Below are 17,853 nucleotides of genomic sequence, written 5' to 3' on the forward strand. Positions count from 1 at the left end.
CGAATGGTATTCTTTCGATGCTGTAGCTTGAAAACTGTAGGAGGAGATAAATTTTTAAAGTGCCCCCTTTTTCCGTTTTCTATGAATTTCACGTTTTCTATGAATTTTTCCGAAAAAATTATACTAACAAAATGTGCTTGTATTTCTGTTTTACATATATGTATAAAGTTTCAGAAAGATCCGTTAGTAAATGTGGAAGTTTTTCTGGAGGGTATAGCCCCTCTTCAATCGGCCATTGAACCATATAATATTCAGTGAATGCAGCTGTGGTGAATACATCACAACACACCGCGTGTTGTGATGTATGGAAGGGCGTCTCTTCGAAAACATATTATATAATTACAGCGCGATGTACTTTCATCAATATATTATTACAGCGCGATGTACTTTCATCATTATATTATTACAGCGCGATGTACTTTCATCATTATATTATTACAGCGCGATGTACTTTCATCATTATATTATTACAGCGCGATGTACTTTCATCATTATATTATTACAGCGCGATGTACTTTCATCATTATATTATTACAGCGCGATGTACTTTCATCATTATATTATTACAGCGCGATGTACTTTCATCATTATATTATTACAGCGCGATGTACTTTCATCATTATATTATTACAGCGCGATGTACTTTCATCATTATATTATTACAGCGCGATGTACTTTCATCATTATATTATTACAGCGCGATGTACTTTCATCATTATATTATTACAGCGCGATGTACTTTCATCATTATATTATTACAGCGCGATGTACTTTCATCATTATATTATTACAGCGCGATGTACTTTCATCATTATATTATTACAGCGCGATGTACTTTCATCATTATATTATTACAGCGCGATGTNACGTCAGGTCTGCCTACACAACAACTTAACTCCACGTCAGGTCTGCCTACACAACAACTTAACTCCACGTAAGTTCTGCCTACACAACAACTTAACTCCACGCCATGTCTGCCTACACAACAACTTAACTCCACGTTAGGTCTGCCTACACAACTTAATTCCACGTCAGGTCTGCCTACACAACAACTTAACTCCACGTAACATCTGCCTACACAACAACTTAACCTTAATTTAACCCAACAACAGAGACTAGCCGTCAGACACCGCGAACTAAGGTGGGGCTCTCCGCATAGTAAAAATTATTAAAAATTTATTGTTAATAAGCATTAATTTCTAATTATTATAAAAAAATAACAGTAACATGCATAGCATTCAATTATCCATATTACACAAAGGTTATTTAAAATTGAGAAATTTTTATTTTTCGTACGGAAATGCTGCTAGGAATGATACGGTTGTCTGTGTTAGATTTAAATTTAATTCGGCGTACTTAAATTATAATTCGGTGAGAATTAAAATTTAAATACAATCTTCACCGATTAAACGCATCGTTTTAAAATGAAATGAATTTGAAAATTTTAATTTATATTAAAAATGATTGAAAATGTACGGCATTAAGGTGTTTCAAGTACTCATCATTTTGAGAAAGATTTAACGTATGAAAACGACGCTCCTTTGGAAAAAGAATAGAATCTGTATCTTATTATGGCTGAATAAATTGAACTTTGTCTTTATGAGGAGCAAACAACTTTTGATCTTCATTTATGAAGAATTTATATTGATAGGCATATTCAAAATAACTAATTATGCGGTTGCATTCTAAATTTAAAGTTTTGATCGTGCGATTATGCTAAACAGAAATTTTAACATGAGTCGTAAACTAATATTATTTATTATATCTACTGCACTTCTAAGGCTGTGTACCACAACATTCCACGTAATGATAAACACGCCTCACGTATCCTTTTAGCTGCTACTAGCAAATTCAATAAAAACACCCGCGTAGTTATCGGAAAAATATTCAAAATATTAAAATATTTATTTGCGATAATATGCCTGCGTTTGAGATCCAATTTGTATACCACAATAAAATTCAATCAAGCTACAAATGCACAAACGAATCTCATTGAAACGCAAGAGGGTGGTCAGAATACAAGTCCCGTACTACTAATTTCATCACAAATTACATCAGTTCTCAACTTTGACTATATTGTCAACTGCATCTTGAGTCACCCGACGCTCGTTTTTACTGGAAGTGTTGGCAACATCTGCGAGCTGTTGCGCGCGCAGTGTGGCTTGCGTCACTGCGTTGATAAGAGCTCCACGCACCCCGGCTCCTTCCAACGCAGAAACGCCAGCAATCGTGCAACCTGTCGTAATATTTATATATGAATCGATGTTCAAATATTTATCGCTTCATAAAATTGTATTTCAAGAAAAAATTACGCCAGCTGAAATAATAAACCATTTTTAATAATTGCACGTCGATGAACATGGCTTCTATTTATATATTAAAATATTTTCCTATCCAAATCAGATAATTTAAAGGCAAAAAAAAAAACGACAGAAAAATCCATTATATTTTCTTATAAAACGTTTCTAAGACCAGTTCTACCGCCAGTTGTAAAGTTCTCGAACACAACTACAATAAATTTGCACGATCGAAATCAGCTTAATGGATTTTAAAACCTAAATTGACAAGTCTGAAACAGCGTAAATGGAAATTATATTTCTGAAGTCACGATTGTATACATTGTATACATTGCACTACCAGGCATGAGTGCGTCCAGCCGGAAGAGGGAAGATATGTTGGAAAATTTTCGGTTCATCAACTCCTTCCTTTATGCTCCACTAGTCTAAAAAAGTTACGTGACGTCATAACGACGCATGTGAATTTCCGAAGTGACAATTGAGCTGAACTATCAATCATTTTCTAAAGAAATATATAGAATTTTTGCGGTATTTTCCATGCTGATTTTTTCCTTTGTTCTTATATGACAAAAATTAATGTATTGACTTGAAGTTTATTGTGATGATGAAGGTGAAAATTTTCTCTAACTAATGAAAAAATATTTCCTGGCGTATAGTAGATTATAAAATGACTAATTAAATTTCATGATTGAATGTCAAAACATGGTTTCATGGTTAGGGAAATTGATGCTTTTTTAACTGTTAGATTAGTTAATAACTCACTTTGTGTTTTTACTTTGTACCTTTTCATTCAGATTTGTTATTCATATATATTTATTGAGTGGTGTCCCGGCATCGTTCCGTTTATTTATTATACGGAAAAATATGTTCTAATATTTTATTTATTTATATATACATAACATATTGATAGAGTAAGACAGAAGTTCTTCCCTTAAGCAAGTTTTAATTAAGAACAGAGAATAGTCTGGACTTCAATAAAAATAAATAAAATATTAAATGATTAATGTACTACTTACTTCAAATTTTCATGCATTATATCTTTAAAAATTCGCAATTAATCTATTTTCTATTTAAAATTTTCATGTACTGTATTATATTTTTTAAAAATTCACATGGAATCATGCCTGATCACCGAAGTCACTCACCGCCTGGGGAACAGACAGCATCCTTCAGAGCGCCGGGGTGGGAGTCGGACTCAAGGACCATCCGTGCTCCGCCCTGTAGGACAGGAAATTGATGAAGGATTCAAGTGATACCACCAGGCATCTGACGTTGAATCAACGTTGAAATAAACGTTGTATGGTTAAATCAGCGTTAATTTAAACGTTGCTTCAACGTCGTTTGAAATTGATAGGGAAAATGATGAAGGATTTGATAGGAAAATGATGAAGGATTCAACTGATACTTACCGCACATCTGACGTTGAATCAACGTTGAAATAAACGATGTACCTATGGTTAAATCAGCGTTAGTTAAAAGATGCTTTAACGTCGTTTGAAATTGATAGGGAAAATGATGAAGGATTTGATAGGAAAATGATGAAGGATTTGATAGGAAAATGATGAAGGATTCAACTGATACTTACCGCACATCTGACGTTGAATCAACGTTAAAATTAACGTTGTATGGTTAAATCAGCGTTAATTTAAACGTTGCTTCAACGTCGTTTGCCTGTTGGATCAAGAGTTGCTGATATTGTTGATACCGAGTAACATGATGAATAGAATTGAATGGTACATATTGTCCAAATAGTGACTCACCTATTCACCTAAAGCGCGGGCAAAGATCGGATGTTTCATTGATATACGCTCTGTTACCGAGCCAAACTGAGTCAGGACAACTCACACACGGGCAAAAGGCGAATCTCAATTGAAAAAAAAAAACTCGCTCATCTCTCTAACAGCTATGTGTTGTGGTACTAGACGGAATTGGGGATTCATGACTTTAATCGTCCAAATGAATGATTCAATTTATAAATATCAACCACAGGCAGCACATTTTCGTTCAAATATAATAGATTTCATCAGGGAGCGATGTTATAAATAATTTTTAAAATTTAGTGTTATTTTAATATTTAATAATATAACTTTTATCCAACAAAATTCTAATTCGCTTTTTTCTCTCCTTATACAATTTTCGAGCAAAATTTCATAAGAATTGCAATTCTCTGTCTCCATTCTCTGTCTTTCCGTCATTCTCATTACATCCATGATGTTATTTCCCAACGAAACTTTGAAAAATAATCAAACGTAACATTTGAGTGGTAAATGCATTCGAAGCTGAGAATCCGACATTCTGTCAACATATGATCATTAATATCTTTCAAAACTCGCTCAAGTTCACGTAGCGACCGACTTATCGTCTGTGATTGAAGCGTTTATGGTTTGAAGAGCCGTCATTGAATGGCTGACGGAGCTAATACGAACTCCGTCAGCCAATCACTGGCGACTTTTGTAAGTAAACCCGTCCAACCACAGACGAGAAATTGGCCGATACGCATACTTGGGCCGCTACATGTATGTACTTATGTCGCTACGTGTACTTAGGCCACTACTTGTACTTAGGCCACTACGTGTGCTTAGGCCGCTACGTGTACTTAGGCCGCTACGTTTACTTAGGCCACTATGTGTACTTAAGGCTCTACGTGTACTTAGGCCACTACGTGTACTTAGGCCACTATGTGTAATTAAGGCCACTATGTGTACTTAGGCCGCTATGTGTACTTGAACCACTATGTGTACCTAGGTCACTTGGTGTACTTAGGCCACTACGTGTACTTAGGCCACTATGTGTAATTAGGCCACTATGTGTACTTAGGCCACTATGTGTACTTAAACCACTATGTGTACCTAGGCCACTTGGTGTACTTAGGCCACTACGTGTACTTAGGCCACTATATGCACCTAGGCCACTACGTGTACTTAGGCCACTATGTGTACTTAAAGCCACTAAGTGTACTTATGCTAGTTCTGATTGTACGGCCGCTGATGGACAGAGTAACGCACCAGCAAGGTCTTGGCGGCCAGCTTGATGGCCAGCGCTCTGGGCAGACCTTCTCTAACACCCCCGTCCGCCAGCGCCTCGATCATCAGAAATGCGTACGCTGGACCTGCGTGCAAATAAGGTTAACTGTGAGGAGGTTAGAACCGTTTTATGATGGTTAGGCTGGACCTGCATGCAAGTAAGGTTAACTGTGAGGAGGTTAGAACCGTTTGATGATGGTTAGGCTCGACCTGCGTGAAAATAAGGCAAACTCCGAAAATTTCGAACCGTTTGCTTATACAGTGCCGATAAATATTCATTTTCACTAGAATAATGAATTATGTAAATATTTTTGTGATTGAAAATTTATAGCATTTAAATGATGAGGATGAGGTTGAAATTAATAAGGCGATGGGAATGTTTCGGCGGCGGTTTCTGGACCTAAGTATATTTTATTTTTATTTCATGCCACAATAAATACTCATTGGCGTAGAAATTCATGACGGATACGTATCAGGAATGGACGGATTTTGTTGAAATTGATATTAAAAATTCTACGAATTGAACAGAAACGAAATTATGTAGTAAAACGTCCACCAAGGGCAAAATTTGAAGCAGTATTTCGTATATGATCTTAAAGGGCCAGAAAATTCTTGTTGCTCAATACTTGTGAACGGGAATGACTCTTGTTGCTCATTTCATCATTAATAATAGATTCAATTTAAATAATGTTCAATTATACATTTTCCCGTTATGAAGAACCAAGGATGACAGTAAGGCAATTGTTCCATTGAATGATAAACTGGTGCATATAAATGAATTTAAATACCTACTGATGTCTAAATAAAGTCTGAATATACAACAACAGTACGGATAACAACGTATGCACATATACTTTTTCCGCTTCAAAACTCCAAGAAAGCTTATTATAAGTCTCTCCATTTCTTTATTTTGCTTTAAATATGTTCATTTGCTTTATTAAATATGTTTATTTTGAAGTTTGCTTTATTAAATATGTTTATTTAATAAAGCCGACTCACCAGCGCCACTGAGAGCCGTGACTGCGTTCATGAATTTTTCCGGCACTTCATAACAGTCGCCTACCGACGACAGCAAACTGAAAAAGAAGAATACATTGAGCGACCAAAAGTAACATAAATTATTATTGGTAAGTATTGAAATTTAAAAGTAATCAATAATGAACACCAGTATTAATGCTTACATTATTTATGAAAAATATGGCAATTCAAAATGTAATCAAATATTAAACAACTAAAGAAGATAAAATCATTTTTAGAAAATAGGGAAATTCAACAAATGATCTAATATTTAGTTATAAACCTAAGTTTAACTCATTTTTAGAGATACAGAAACTCAAGCCTGTACTGAAAGTACGATCAGCAATAATAAGATGAAATTTGTTGTAAATAAAATATATTAGTGTAAAATACATGTAATTAGTAATAAAATATATTAGCTATTTGGTATTAAACGTATATAATGCTATGATATTATCGGTAAAAATATGGAAATTAAAAATAAAAAAGAAAGGATAAAATAATAGGATATAGGATAAAAGAATCTTCAATAATAGGATAAAAGAAATCTTGATTAAAAATGTATAAATTCAAATAATATAGTAATTTTAATAAAAAGTAATGCGATTCGATTATTATTGAAACATTTTGATAACAATTTTTGATTGCGTTAAAAAATATTCATTAGGTCATTGGCAACAGCATTAAAAAAATAAGATAACTGTAAACTTCAATCAATTAACTATAAAATAAAATGGAATAGCATCGTAGGTATTAATGCTTCATAAATAAAGAATTCATTGGTCAATAAATTTGTTTACGATAACTAGAAAATATATAAGATGCTTGATTACAGTATTTCTAAAAGTTCCAAATACTGAGTCTCCGCAAATGTTCACATTATTTTTAGACTCGAATTCTTTGCTTATTATTAACGACCATTAATCTTTGAAAAAAAAACAATAAATAAAATTCTACGCATTAGCGAGGCCACTTTAACTTAACACATAAAACTATGAATTACGAGTATCTACAATGAATCATCAATAACACATAATCACCCTAGAAATCTTACGTGTTGGCGACTTGAATTCCGTCAAAATTTTTCTATAATAATAGATCAGCATTATTGTTTGGCTTAGACCTTTGATTAATACGAATTACTTGGTCCTAATAAGGACCTTTTTATCTGGATGTTCTACTATAACGAATTACTTGAATAACCTTCAGGTCTCAGCCAAATTTTCGTCCAATAAACTTCTGGTTCGATTAACCTTCTTCTTCAATTATCCTTCCCCTCCGATTAACCTTATGATTCAATTAACATTTTGGTACAAATAACCTTTTTCTCCTATTAAACTTATCTCTGATTAACCTTCTATTCGAAATAACCTTTTTATCCGATTAACCTTATGATTCAATTAACCTTCTGGTCTAAATAACCCTTTTCTCCTAATTAACTTACCTCCGATTAACCTTCTGGTCCTATTAACCATTGGCTACTGCCCGGTTCACTGTGTCATCTCATTAAACCTTTGGTCCGATTAACCTCCTCGTCCCATTAACCCTCTCGTATGATAATCCTCCTCATCCCATTAGCCCTCTAGTCTGATTAACCTTCCCATCCAATTGACCCTCTGGTCAGATTAACCTTCCCATCCCATTAACTTCTTATCCCAGTAAAAGGTCTGGGGTATAAATCATTCCTTCGTATGATGTGGGCATCAGCGGCGGTTGCCCAGGCCGCTGACTAATTAATTAATTAAATAACTTTTTTCTTTCTTAATTTAATTTAATTAATTTCTCTTTTATCTCATGTCATTAACATTTTATCCAAATAAACAGTCTGGGGTATAAATCATACGTGTGTGTGAGGTGGGCATCAGCGTCGGTTGCCCAGTCCCCTAAATAATTAATTAATTAAATTGTTTATTAAATTTTCTATTTCTCAATTTAATATAATTAATTATATTTAATTATTATTAATATCCCAAAAAACAGTCTGGGGTATAAATCATACGTGTGTGTGAGATGGGCATCAGCGTCGGTTGCCCAGGCGCCCCTGCAGTAGACGGATGCCCCAGCCTGTAGCAGGGCAGGCGTGTTGGGCATGCCCCGCACCACGCGCCGCCCCCGCCCCAGCGTCCTCTCCAGCAGCGCCAGCGGTACGCCTGTGGTGAATAATTTATTTATTTTCTGCATTGGTCATGAGAATTTTTTATCTATTGCATGAGCCATGAGCATTTTTTAATTCTTGCATTAGCTATAAGTTTATTTATCTCGTGCATTGGTCATGAGCATTTTTTAGCTCCTGTATTAGCTATACATTTTATTCATCTCAACGTCACTGCTAGACGTCACTGCCGTGTTGCTGTGACTCACTTTGCACCCCATCTCCTAAAATACGGTCAATAATTAAAATTTTAATGCAAAATATAATTAAAAGTCATTCATTCACATATCCAACATTCAAATAGTTGAGTCTTACCTTTATATTTATTTATATTATTATTATATTATTGTCTTACCCTTGTTATATCATTATAGTCTTACCTTTATATTGATTTTCAACATACATGGTAATGTCAGTATCAGGTACAGTCAGAAGCATGAATAAAACAGTTTCCGGAATGATCAGTTCCAGCTAATATTAGTATCAATTAGGATCAGTAACATGTATTATCAGCAAGAAGGATTCATGAGCCATTTACAGGCATAAGCTGTAAATGATATAATAATATAATATAATATTTTACCCTATATAATATAAGAATATATATGGTGCAGAAATTTACGGGTATAACCTGTAATGTTTAACCTGCATCCGCTGCGGCAGACGAAGTTATGATCTGTTACAGGTATCCTCAGCAACTGGTCTTAATAATAACAGTATTTATGTAGGTGTAATTAACCTATGATCAGTTACAGATATCTTCAGTAACAGGTGTTATCAATAACAGGTATCATAAGCAACAGGTGTTAATAATAACAGTATTTATGCAGGTTTAATTAACCTGCATCTGCTGCAGTAAGTGCAGGTCAGCTACAGGTGAGGCCGCTGTGATGTTGGACGCCTGCGTCACGCCTGCCAATTTACACACAATTACTACAGATAATCTCTTATTTATAATCTAATATTTATAATCTTATAATCTTATATTTATAAAATAATCTCTTATTCATATCATATGTGAAGAACAAATTATGCCAAGTTACACACAATTACTACAGATAATCTCTTATTTATAATCTTATATTTATAATCTTATAATTTTATATTTATAAAATAATCTCTTATTTATATCATATGTGAAGAACAAGTTATGCCAGTTACACACAATTACTACAGATAAATAATCTCTTATATATATCTTATATGTGAAAAACAATTTATGCCAAGTTATACACAATTACTACAGATAAATAACATCTTATTTATATCATATGTGAAGAACAAGTTATGCCAAGTTATACACAATTACTACAGATAAATAATCTCTTATTTATATCATATACATATGAAGAACAAGTTATTGAAATGTTATATTCCTTTTTTGGAAGACATTACGTATAAATTTTGTAATTTAAGCGATTTCCAATACCTGTTGCATATCAAACAATTTAATTAGAAAATACTATCTTTCCCAGGTTAGTTATTCAGAAAATAATACGATACTAATGAGTGTTGCAATTACTTTACAATAGTGATGAGCATTTGCATTTATTATTACAGAATAATATTAAAAAACAAATAATTTTGGATAAGCAGAAACTAATCGAGCATGCGTAATCTTAATAACACGAAATGCAAACCGTTTCGCCAGCAATTATAGATTGATGGATGTAAATATTTATTCAAACCAACGATAATTAATTTATGGATCGAATAAATACTTGAATAAATACTTTAAGACTACATTAGGAAATTAGAAAATTGATGGACATTGTGATTGCCATAGATTGCCATTAAATTTTTTACTGCCAACGTTATCGTTAACTGCAGGCGCTCGTAAAACCATCATTACTATTGCGGTTCTTCTTCAGAACGATTTTATTACAGAACTTTTTACTGCAATTGTTCGTGTCTCCAGTCGTATCCTGTAATAATATACGTTGTTTCTATAAATTCCATTGGTATAGATGTATAAGTTCAAGCAGTATTTTACATTAGTTCAAGCAATAAAGATCCATACGTTGAAGGAGTATAGATACGTATGGTAAATCAATATAAATGAAATGCTGATAATTTTAAAACGTATGAACTAAATAATATGGAGAGATTTAACACATATAGTGCGGTATGAAATGCGCCCTGAATACGACATAGACGCAATTAACGTGTTAATCATATATAATTTACTTCAATTAATAATTTATTATTTATAATATAAATTATATTATTTGATCTATAAATTTATAAANCTTGTAAAGACTGGAACCAAAACAAGAAGAAAAGTTAGAAAAAAAGATCGAAAAAACAAACGAATAAACGAGAAAAATAAAAGACGACGGCTACAGCAGGCGTGAGGGAAAAAAATCACTTAAAATATTACTAATAAAAAAAGAAATTGAATAGTGAAATGAAAACGGAATATTGCCGGAACGTCTACCCTCCCGGCTTAAAAAGATATAATTTGTACCTCATGAAAATGAATTGATCACATTGTCCACATTGTGATGCATACATAATCGGCTGTAGCAATGATACGCTCCTTTGCAGGTCCAAACTGGGTCAGGATGACCCCAACCAGTTTCAATAAGTGGGTCAATATTCAGACAAAGTTTCACAAATTTTTCCGAGTGAACGCAGGAACACACTCGGTCCACGTGATGGCGGGGAGGGATGAGGGGTAAAACGGTGAAGATCTCGTGAGGTATGATGTCTCGTGAGGTATGATGTCTCGTGAGGTATGATGTCTAGTGAGGTATGATGTCTCGTGAGGTATGATGTCTCGTGAGGTATGATGTCTCGTGAGGTATGATGTCTCGTGAGGTNTCATACGTGTGTGTGAGGTGGGCATCAGCGTCGGTGGCCCAGGCGCCCCTGCAGTAGACGGACGCCCCAGCCTGCAGCAGGGCAGGCGTGTTGGGCATACCCCGCACCACGCGCCGCCCCCGCCCCAGCGTCCTCTCCAGCAGCGCCAGCGGTACGCCTGTGGTGAATAATTTATTCATCTCTTGCATTGGTCATGAGCCTTTTTTAAATCTTGCATTAGATATAAGTTTTTTTATCTATTGCATTAGCCATTAGCCTTTTTTATCTCTTGTATTAGCTATAGGTTTTTTATCTATTGCATTAGTCATGAGCATTTTTTAACTCTTGCGGTAGCTATAAGTTTTTTTATCTATTGCATTAGCCATTAGCCTCTTTTAACTCTTGCAGTAGCTATAAGTTTTTTATTCTATTGCCTTAGCCATAAGCCTCTTTAGCGCATTTTCTTATTTATGGAAAAAAATGCACTATTGTGCTCGTCATGTCCGTCTGTCTGTCTGTCTGTCTGTCTGTCCATCTTTCCGTGACCTCAAGTTTTCGTCGACGAGAAAATGCGCTCTCTGTCACTCACTGCAATGAGTACTGAGTTATATTTTTTATCTCTTGTATTAGCTATAAGTTTTTTTATCTATTGCATTAGCCATTAGCCTCTTTTATCTCTTGAATTAGCCAAAAGCCTTTTTATTAGCTATTAGCCTTATTTATATCAAGCAATCGCTGTCATATTTATCTCATTAATAGGTCATCGTTGTCATTAAAACGTCTCACGCTTACGTTATCAATAGGATTACATTACAAGGTCTTAGCCATCGATAATATTCATGTATTAAATGACTTGAGCGATCGATACTTGTTGAATTACATGGCTAGAATCATATAATTATAAATAAGTATCTTTGGCTATAACTTAGGCAGCGAAAAGTGTGAGAAGGAAAGGGATACGGACAGCCCCTCCGACAATCCAAAGCTGGACCCTTGAATTGTAAAGATAATGGTTAAGTTAGGGGTTAAGTTAATATTAAGTTAATGGTCCAAGTTGATGGTCAAGTTAATGGTTAAGTTAATGGTCAAGTTAATCGTTACGTTAATGATCAAGGTAATAATGGTCAATTTATTGGTTAAGTTAATGGTCAAGTTAATAGCTAAGTTAGTGGTCAAGTTAAAGATCAAGGTAATGGTTGAGTTAATGGCTAAGTTAATGGTCAAGTTAATGGTCAAGTTAATAATCAAGTTAATGTTTAACTTAATTTTCAAGTTAATAGCTAAATTAATGGTTAAGTTAATGGTCAGGTTAATGGCTAAGTTAATTGTAAAGTTATTGGTTAAGTTAGTGGCAAGTTAATGACAAAGTTAATGGTCAAGTTGATGGTTAAATTGGTTAAGTTAATAGACTCTGCCAAACACCGACCATTTTATGAGTGTTTTTAAAATTGGCCTATATTTTAATATCCATTTTAAAAAATAACTGTCATTAACCATATCTTAACTGACTATATGCACAAATAGCATAGACCAGGGTTGCCAGAATGCCTAAAAAAACGGTAAATTCCGCAAACAGAAAAGGCCCTTAACTCAGTATATACTAGCATATTTGTAGGTTCCCGTGCAAAAATCCCATTTATATGCAGTTTTTTAAATTTTATTACTAAGTATCCCTATAATAAATGTTAGCCGGCCAACGCACTTGAAAAAAAAACTAAATCGCAGAGTCTGTCCGGAAAAAAGAACGTCTGGCAACCCTGTCATAAACGATGGTAAATAGTGAGGTATGATGTCTCGTGAGGAATGATGTCTCGTGAGGTATGATGAGGTATGAAAATCGATGGTGGTTGTATTGTCCAAATAGTGACTTTCACTTTCTGCAGGTAGCACTGATGTGCTTTTTTGCTAGCCAAAATAGGAGAGGATGCCCCACAAAGTTTCAAAAGTGCATCGGGATTTGGACAAAGTGGCCCCCATTTCTCTCCGTATATTGGCATCATACTAATATGGTGGCTGGTGTGGAGGCTGGAATAATTTGGTTTAAAGAGCGGAATGAGGTTAATGAGAAATAAGTTAATGAGAAATAACTGTCAGGAATGAGGGAGATATGCGTAGCTGGGAATGTCTGGGTTAATGTCAAAGGTATACGTGAGAAGAAATAATAATTTGGGAGAGTTCGATATCATTTTCTTTATTTATTTTATTAATTGACAAGCACGTCTAATTGGCAAGTCATTTATAAGCTCGCCTGATTGGAAACTCATCAACAAGTTTTCCTAAGTGACAAGTCATTGCCAATCTAGTCAAATTGACAACTCATTGACACGCTCGCCTAATTAACGATTTATTGACAAGCTCGTACGACTGGCAATTTATTGACAAGCTCGTCTAATTGGCAAGTAATCGATTAACTCGTCAAATTAACAAGTAATTGGCAATCTGGTCTAATGGATAACTTATTGACAAGCTCGTCTAATTGACAAGTCATTGACAAGCTCGTCTAATTGACAATTTATTGACAGGCTCGTCTAATTGACAAGTAATAATTCGTCAAATTAACAAGTAATTGACAAGCTCGCCTAATGGATAACTTATTGCCAAGCTCGTCTAATTGACAACTCATTGACAAGCTAGTCTCGTGACAAATTGCGTGTAATTGAAACTTAGGCAACAATTACTCAAGTCGTTAACATTAGATCTAATGTCGCCAAGTTGCAAACTTTGGAATGGCAGTTAGTGGATAGTGAGGGGATAGTGAGGGGATAATGAAGGGATAGTGAGGGGATANGGGATAGTGAGAGGATAGTGAGAGGACAGTGAGGAGATAGTCAGTGATAGTGAGATGATAGTTAGGGGATAGTGAAGGGATAGTTCGTGACTGATATCCACTAGATAGTGGATAGCAGTTGAATATTTAGTGGTTAATGAATAGGAAAGTTGGAGGATAATCTGTGGATAGTTCGTGCATAAATACTGAATAGTTAGGGAGAAGCACGCTATATAGTTGTAACACTATATAATACGCCATAAGTTGGTATACTGTATATGCGTATTTAGTTAACGATTAGTGAGTAGCTAGTAAATAGTCAGTGTGTGCGCGGTTTATGGACATTAATATAGCGTCAAAAAATATAGACATAAAATATACGAGTATATACGATTCTCCAACGAAAAAAATACATTGGCTGCAGGATTATAGATCCCGCATATACAAGTGGCTAAGCTTTATGCCTTTATGCTAATCAATGATTGCCTGTACAGCATGTGTGATGTTGGCACGATGACGTCACACTTTTTCAGTAAGGGTAGCGTGCTGAAAAAAATATTAAGTTCATATACCAGCATATGTACTAATTAGCATGACGAAGATTGCCAAAATTAAATATTTCCTTTCACTGCCAAGTTATTCTTCTTTGGGTGGCTATTAGTTTTGAAATTTTTCGCATAGCATTAAATCAGCATAAGCATTGAAATAGGCATGACTTTAAACATTCAAGTTCAAGAGCCAAGGTATTTTATCTTAAAAAATTCACGTAGACAGTAAAAATCTAAGTAAAATTATCAATGATGTCGACATGAAAGTGTTGGGCAATATAAAAGTTCGCTCTGTAATAATAGGTAATATTCAATGATTTCTGAGAAACAGCACTTCAAAGGGACTGATGAAATTTGGTGTAATTGGAAAATTCGTGAGTGGTTAATTAAGAGTCCAATTATGGCTTGCAACAGCCATCAGTAGTTAGAGTGGTCAGTCAGAGTGGGCAGTTAGAATGGGATGTTAGATTGAGTGGCACTTACTTAACATTTAGAGTGGCCAGTTAGAATTGCCAGCTAGAGTGCTTTTCCCGTTTTTAGAGTAGACCACAGTGCAGTACTATAAGTACTTTAATTATTTTTGTACATCACTAAATACTCATAATTCATTATTGTACCATATATACAGTATACTCTACGTAATTCATTTCACGATCGTAATAATTATATTTTATATTTTGGCGAAAATTGTATGAAGATTCACATGTACGATTGTTTAGTGATGAGTATCTGTAGTTTTTGTAATAGAACAAGAAATTAAACAAAATTGGATACGGAAAAATGTTTCATAGTATAATTAAAATTGTACACTGCTTTAATTGTACACTTTCTCTAATTATAATTGTACACATTAGACTGTATATACCCAATAGCCCCACCATGTCACTACACAGAGGAGAGAACGCGCATGTTCTTATCTCTGAACCCACACAGATAACTGAGACGTGAGCGAGCTGAGAATGGGCAGTTAGAGTGGTCAGTCAGAATGGGCAGTTAGAGTGGTCAGTCAGAATGGGCAGTTAGAGTGGTCAGTCAGAATGGGCAGTTAGAGTGGGCTATTACATTGAGTGGCAGTTAGACCAATCATTTAGAGTGGGCACTTGTCAGCTGGAGTGCTTTTACCGTTTCTAGACCACTATATAAGTGCAGCTTTTTACTACTAGAAGTACCCTAATTATTTTCAGTACTTCACTAAATAATACTCATAATTCATTGTTAGTATCAATAATTATTAATGTATTAATGCATTATAAGTATTAATTAATTACTCTACGTAATTCCTTTCACGGTCGTGAAGACTACATTTCAGCGAATATTGGATGTATATTCACATGTGCGATTGCTAGGTCATAAGAAGCAGCTATTTTTTTGTAACACACCAACAAATTAAGCGAAATTGGATACGGAAACATGTTTCATAATATAATATGATTTGTACACTGCGCACATTAGACTGTACCCAATGGCTCCACCATGTCACTACACAGAGGAGAGAGCGCGCATGTTCTTATCTCTGAACCCACACAGATAACTGAGACGTGAGCAAGGCTGAGGCTGTCCTTATGAGACGCTACTCTGTACTTCTAGTCTAAGCCACTTACGCCGTTTGTGCACTTGTTGTACATGTACAGGCTACTCTGTATTGCCACTCTAAGCCATCTCCGCTGGTCGTGCACTTGTACATGTACAGGCTACACTGTACTTCTACTCTAAGCCATCTCCGCCGGTCGTGCACTTGTACATGTACAGGCTGCTATGTACTGCTACTCTAAGCCATCTCCGCTGGTCGTGCACTTGTAAGTTTTGGAGCGCAAAACATTGAACAAAAACATTACTTGCAGGAAAATTTTGCGAGAAAATAATGCTTTGAAAACCATTTAATGTATTTATTCAATTAATTATACAATTTATAAATTATAAAATTACCATTATTAAATCACTTTAAAAATATCACATCCGATCAAAATATATTGATTAAAACATACCTGACGCTATGAGGCCTTTGGCCAGCGCCTGGGCCATGTTTCCGGCACCGATGAAACTTATCCTTAGGGGTCCCATTTTTCCTTTTAAATAATTTGCAGGAATGTTACTTAAATTGAAAACGATGATTATTGAATTAGACCTCAATACCTAATAAAAATAAAGGAATAAGAATTATTGCTATCATCATAACACAGCATTTTAAGTTTTCGCTATTCCATACTCGGGTCATACATAATACGCTCCACTTGTCGTTAAGAAAATGTCACAATTTTGATAAATGATCGTTCAATTAATAATCGAGTACAAAATCTCTATGAGCACAATGGTTCCAATTAATAATATAATTAGGAGTCTGATTTTTTCTCTGTTAAGTCCGTTTAGAAAATTATAAAAATTCAGCAATATGGTCGCCAAAAAAAAAGCATTGTTTGCAGAAGTTTAGATTCAGCAGTCAATAACAGACGCTATAAGGTAATTGAGCTTTACTGTAAAATTTATCTTGTCGATACTAAAATTAATCACACTACGCAATTACTGATATATACTTATCCAAATAATGATGCACTTTTAAGTGCCTCAGTGGGTCATCCTAATCCACTTTGGCAGTGCTACAGGGCGTAAAATTGCTACGTACGTAAAATGTGTCAACATGACTAATTTTCAACATGTCTAATTCATTTATTTAAGTGGCAGGTAACCCATCAGGACGAAACACGACGTCTTTACATTGACTTTTCCCGCACTTGTAAAGACTGGAACCAAAACAAGAAGAAAAGTTAGAAAAAAAGATCGAAAAAAACAAACGAACAAACGAAAAAAATAAAAGACGACGGCTACAGCAGGCGTGAGGGAAAAAAATCACTTAAAATATTACTAATAAAAAAAGAAATTGAATAGTGAAATGAAAACGGAATATTGCCGGAACGTCTACCCTACCGGCTTAAAAAGATATAATTTGTACACTCATGAAAATGAATTGATCACATTGTCCACATTGTGATGCATACATAATCGGCTGTAGCAATGATACGCTCCTTTGCAGGTCCAAACTGGGTCAGGATGACCCCAACCAGTTTCAATAAGTGGGTCAATATTCAGACAAAGTTTCACAAATTTTTCCGAGTGACGCAGGAACATGCGAGCGGAAGATCTCGTAAGGTATGATGTCTCGTGAGGTATGATGTCTCGTGAGGAATGATGTCTCGTGAGGTATGATGTCTCGCGAGGTATGATGTCTCGTGAGGTATGATGTCTCGTGAGG

General features: G+C 34.9%; 1 protein-coding gene across 1 annotated transcript; it reads right to left on the minus strand.

Moving 5' to 3' along the window:
- Positions 1-1,422: 1,422 nt before the first annotated feature.
- LOC108666450 (pyrroline-5-carboxylate reductase 2) lies at positions 1,423-16,753 on the minus strand. Its single transcript, XM_018153327.2, has 8 exons — positions 16,592-16,753; positions 9,331-9,401; positions 8,665-8,713; positions 8,337-8,487; positions 6,320-6,396; positions 5,303-5,406; positions 3,443-3,515; positions 1,423-2,236 (listed from the first exon to the last, which is right to left on the minus strand). Exons 1-8 carry the CDS (start codon positions 16,665-16,667, stop codon positions 2,055-2,057), a joined length of 783 nt encoding a protein of 260 aa, XP_018008816.1. The 5' UTR covers positions 16,668-16,753; the 3' UTR covers positions 1,423-2,054.
- Between the last annotated feature and the right edge of the window lie 1,100 nt (positions 16,754-17,853).

The sequence above is a fragment of the Hyalella azteca genome, unplaced genomic scaffold (genome assembly GCF_000764305.2).
Source record: "Hyalella azteca isolate HAZT.00-mixed unplaced genomic scaffold, Hazt_2.0.2 contig13148, whole genome shotgun sequence".
Classification (NCBI taxonomy): domain Eukaryota; kingdom Metazoa; phylum Arthropoda; class Malacostraca; order Amphipoda; family Hyalellidae; genus Hyalella; species Hyalella azteca.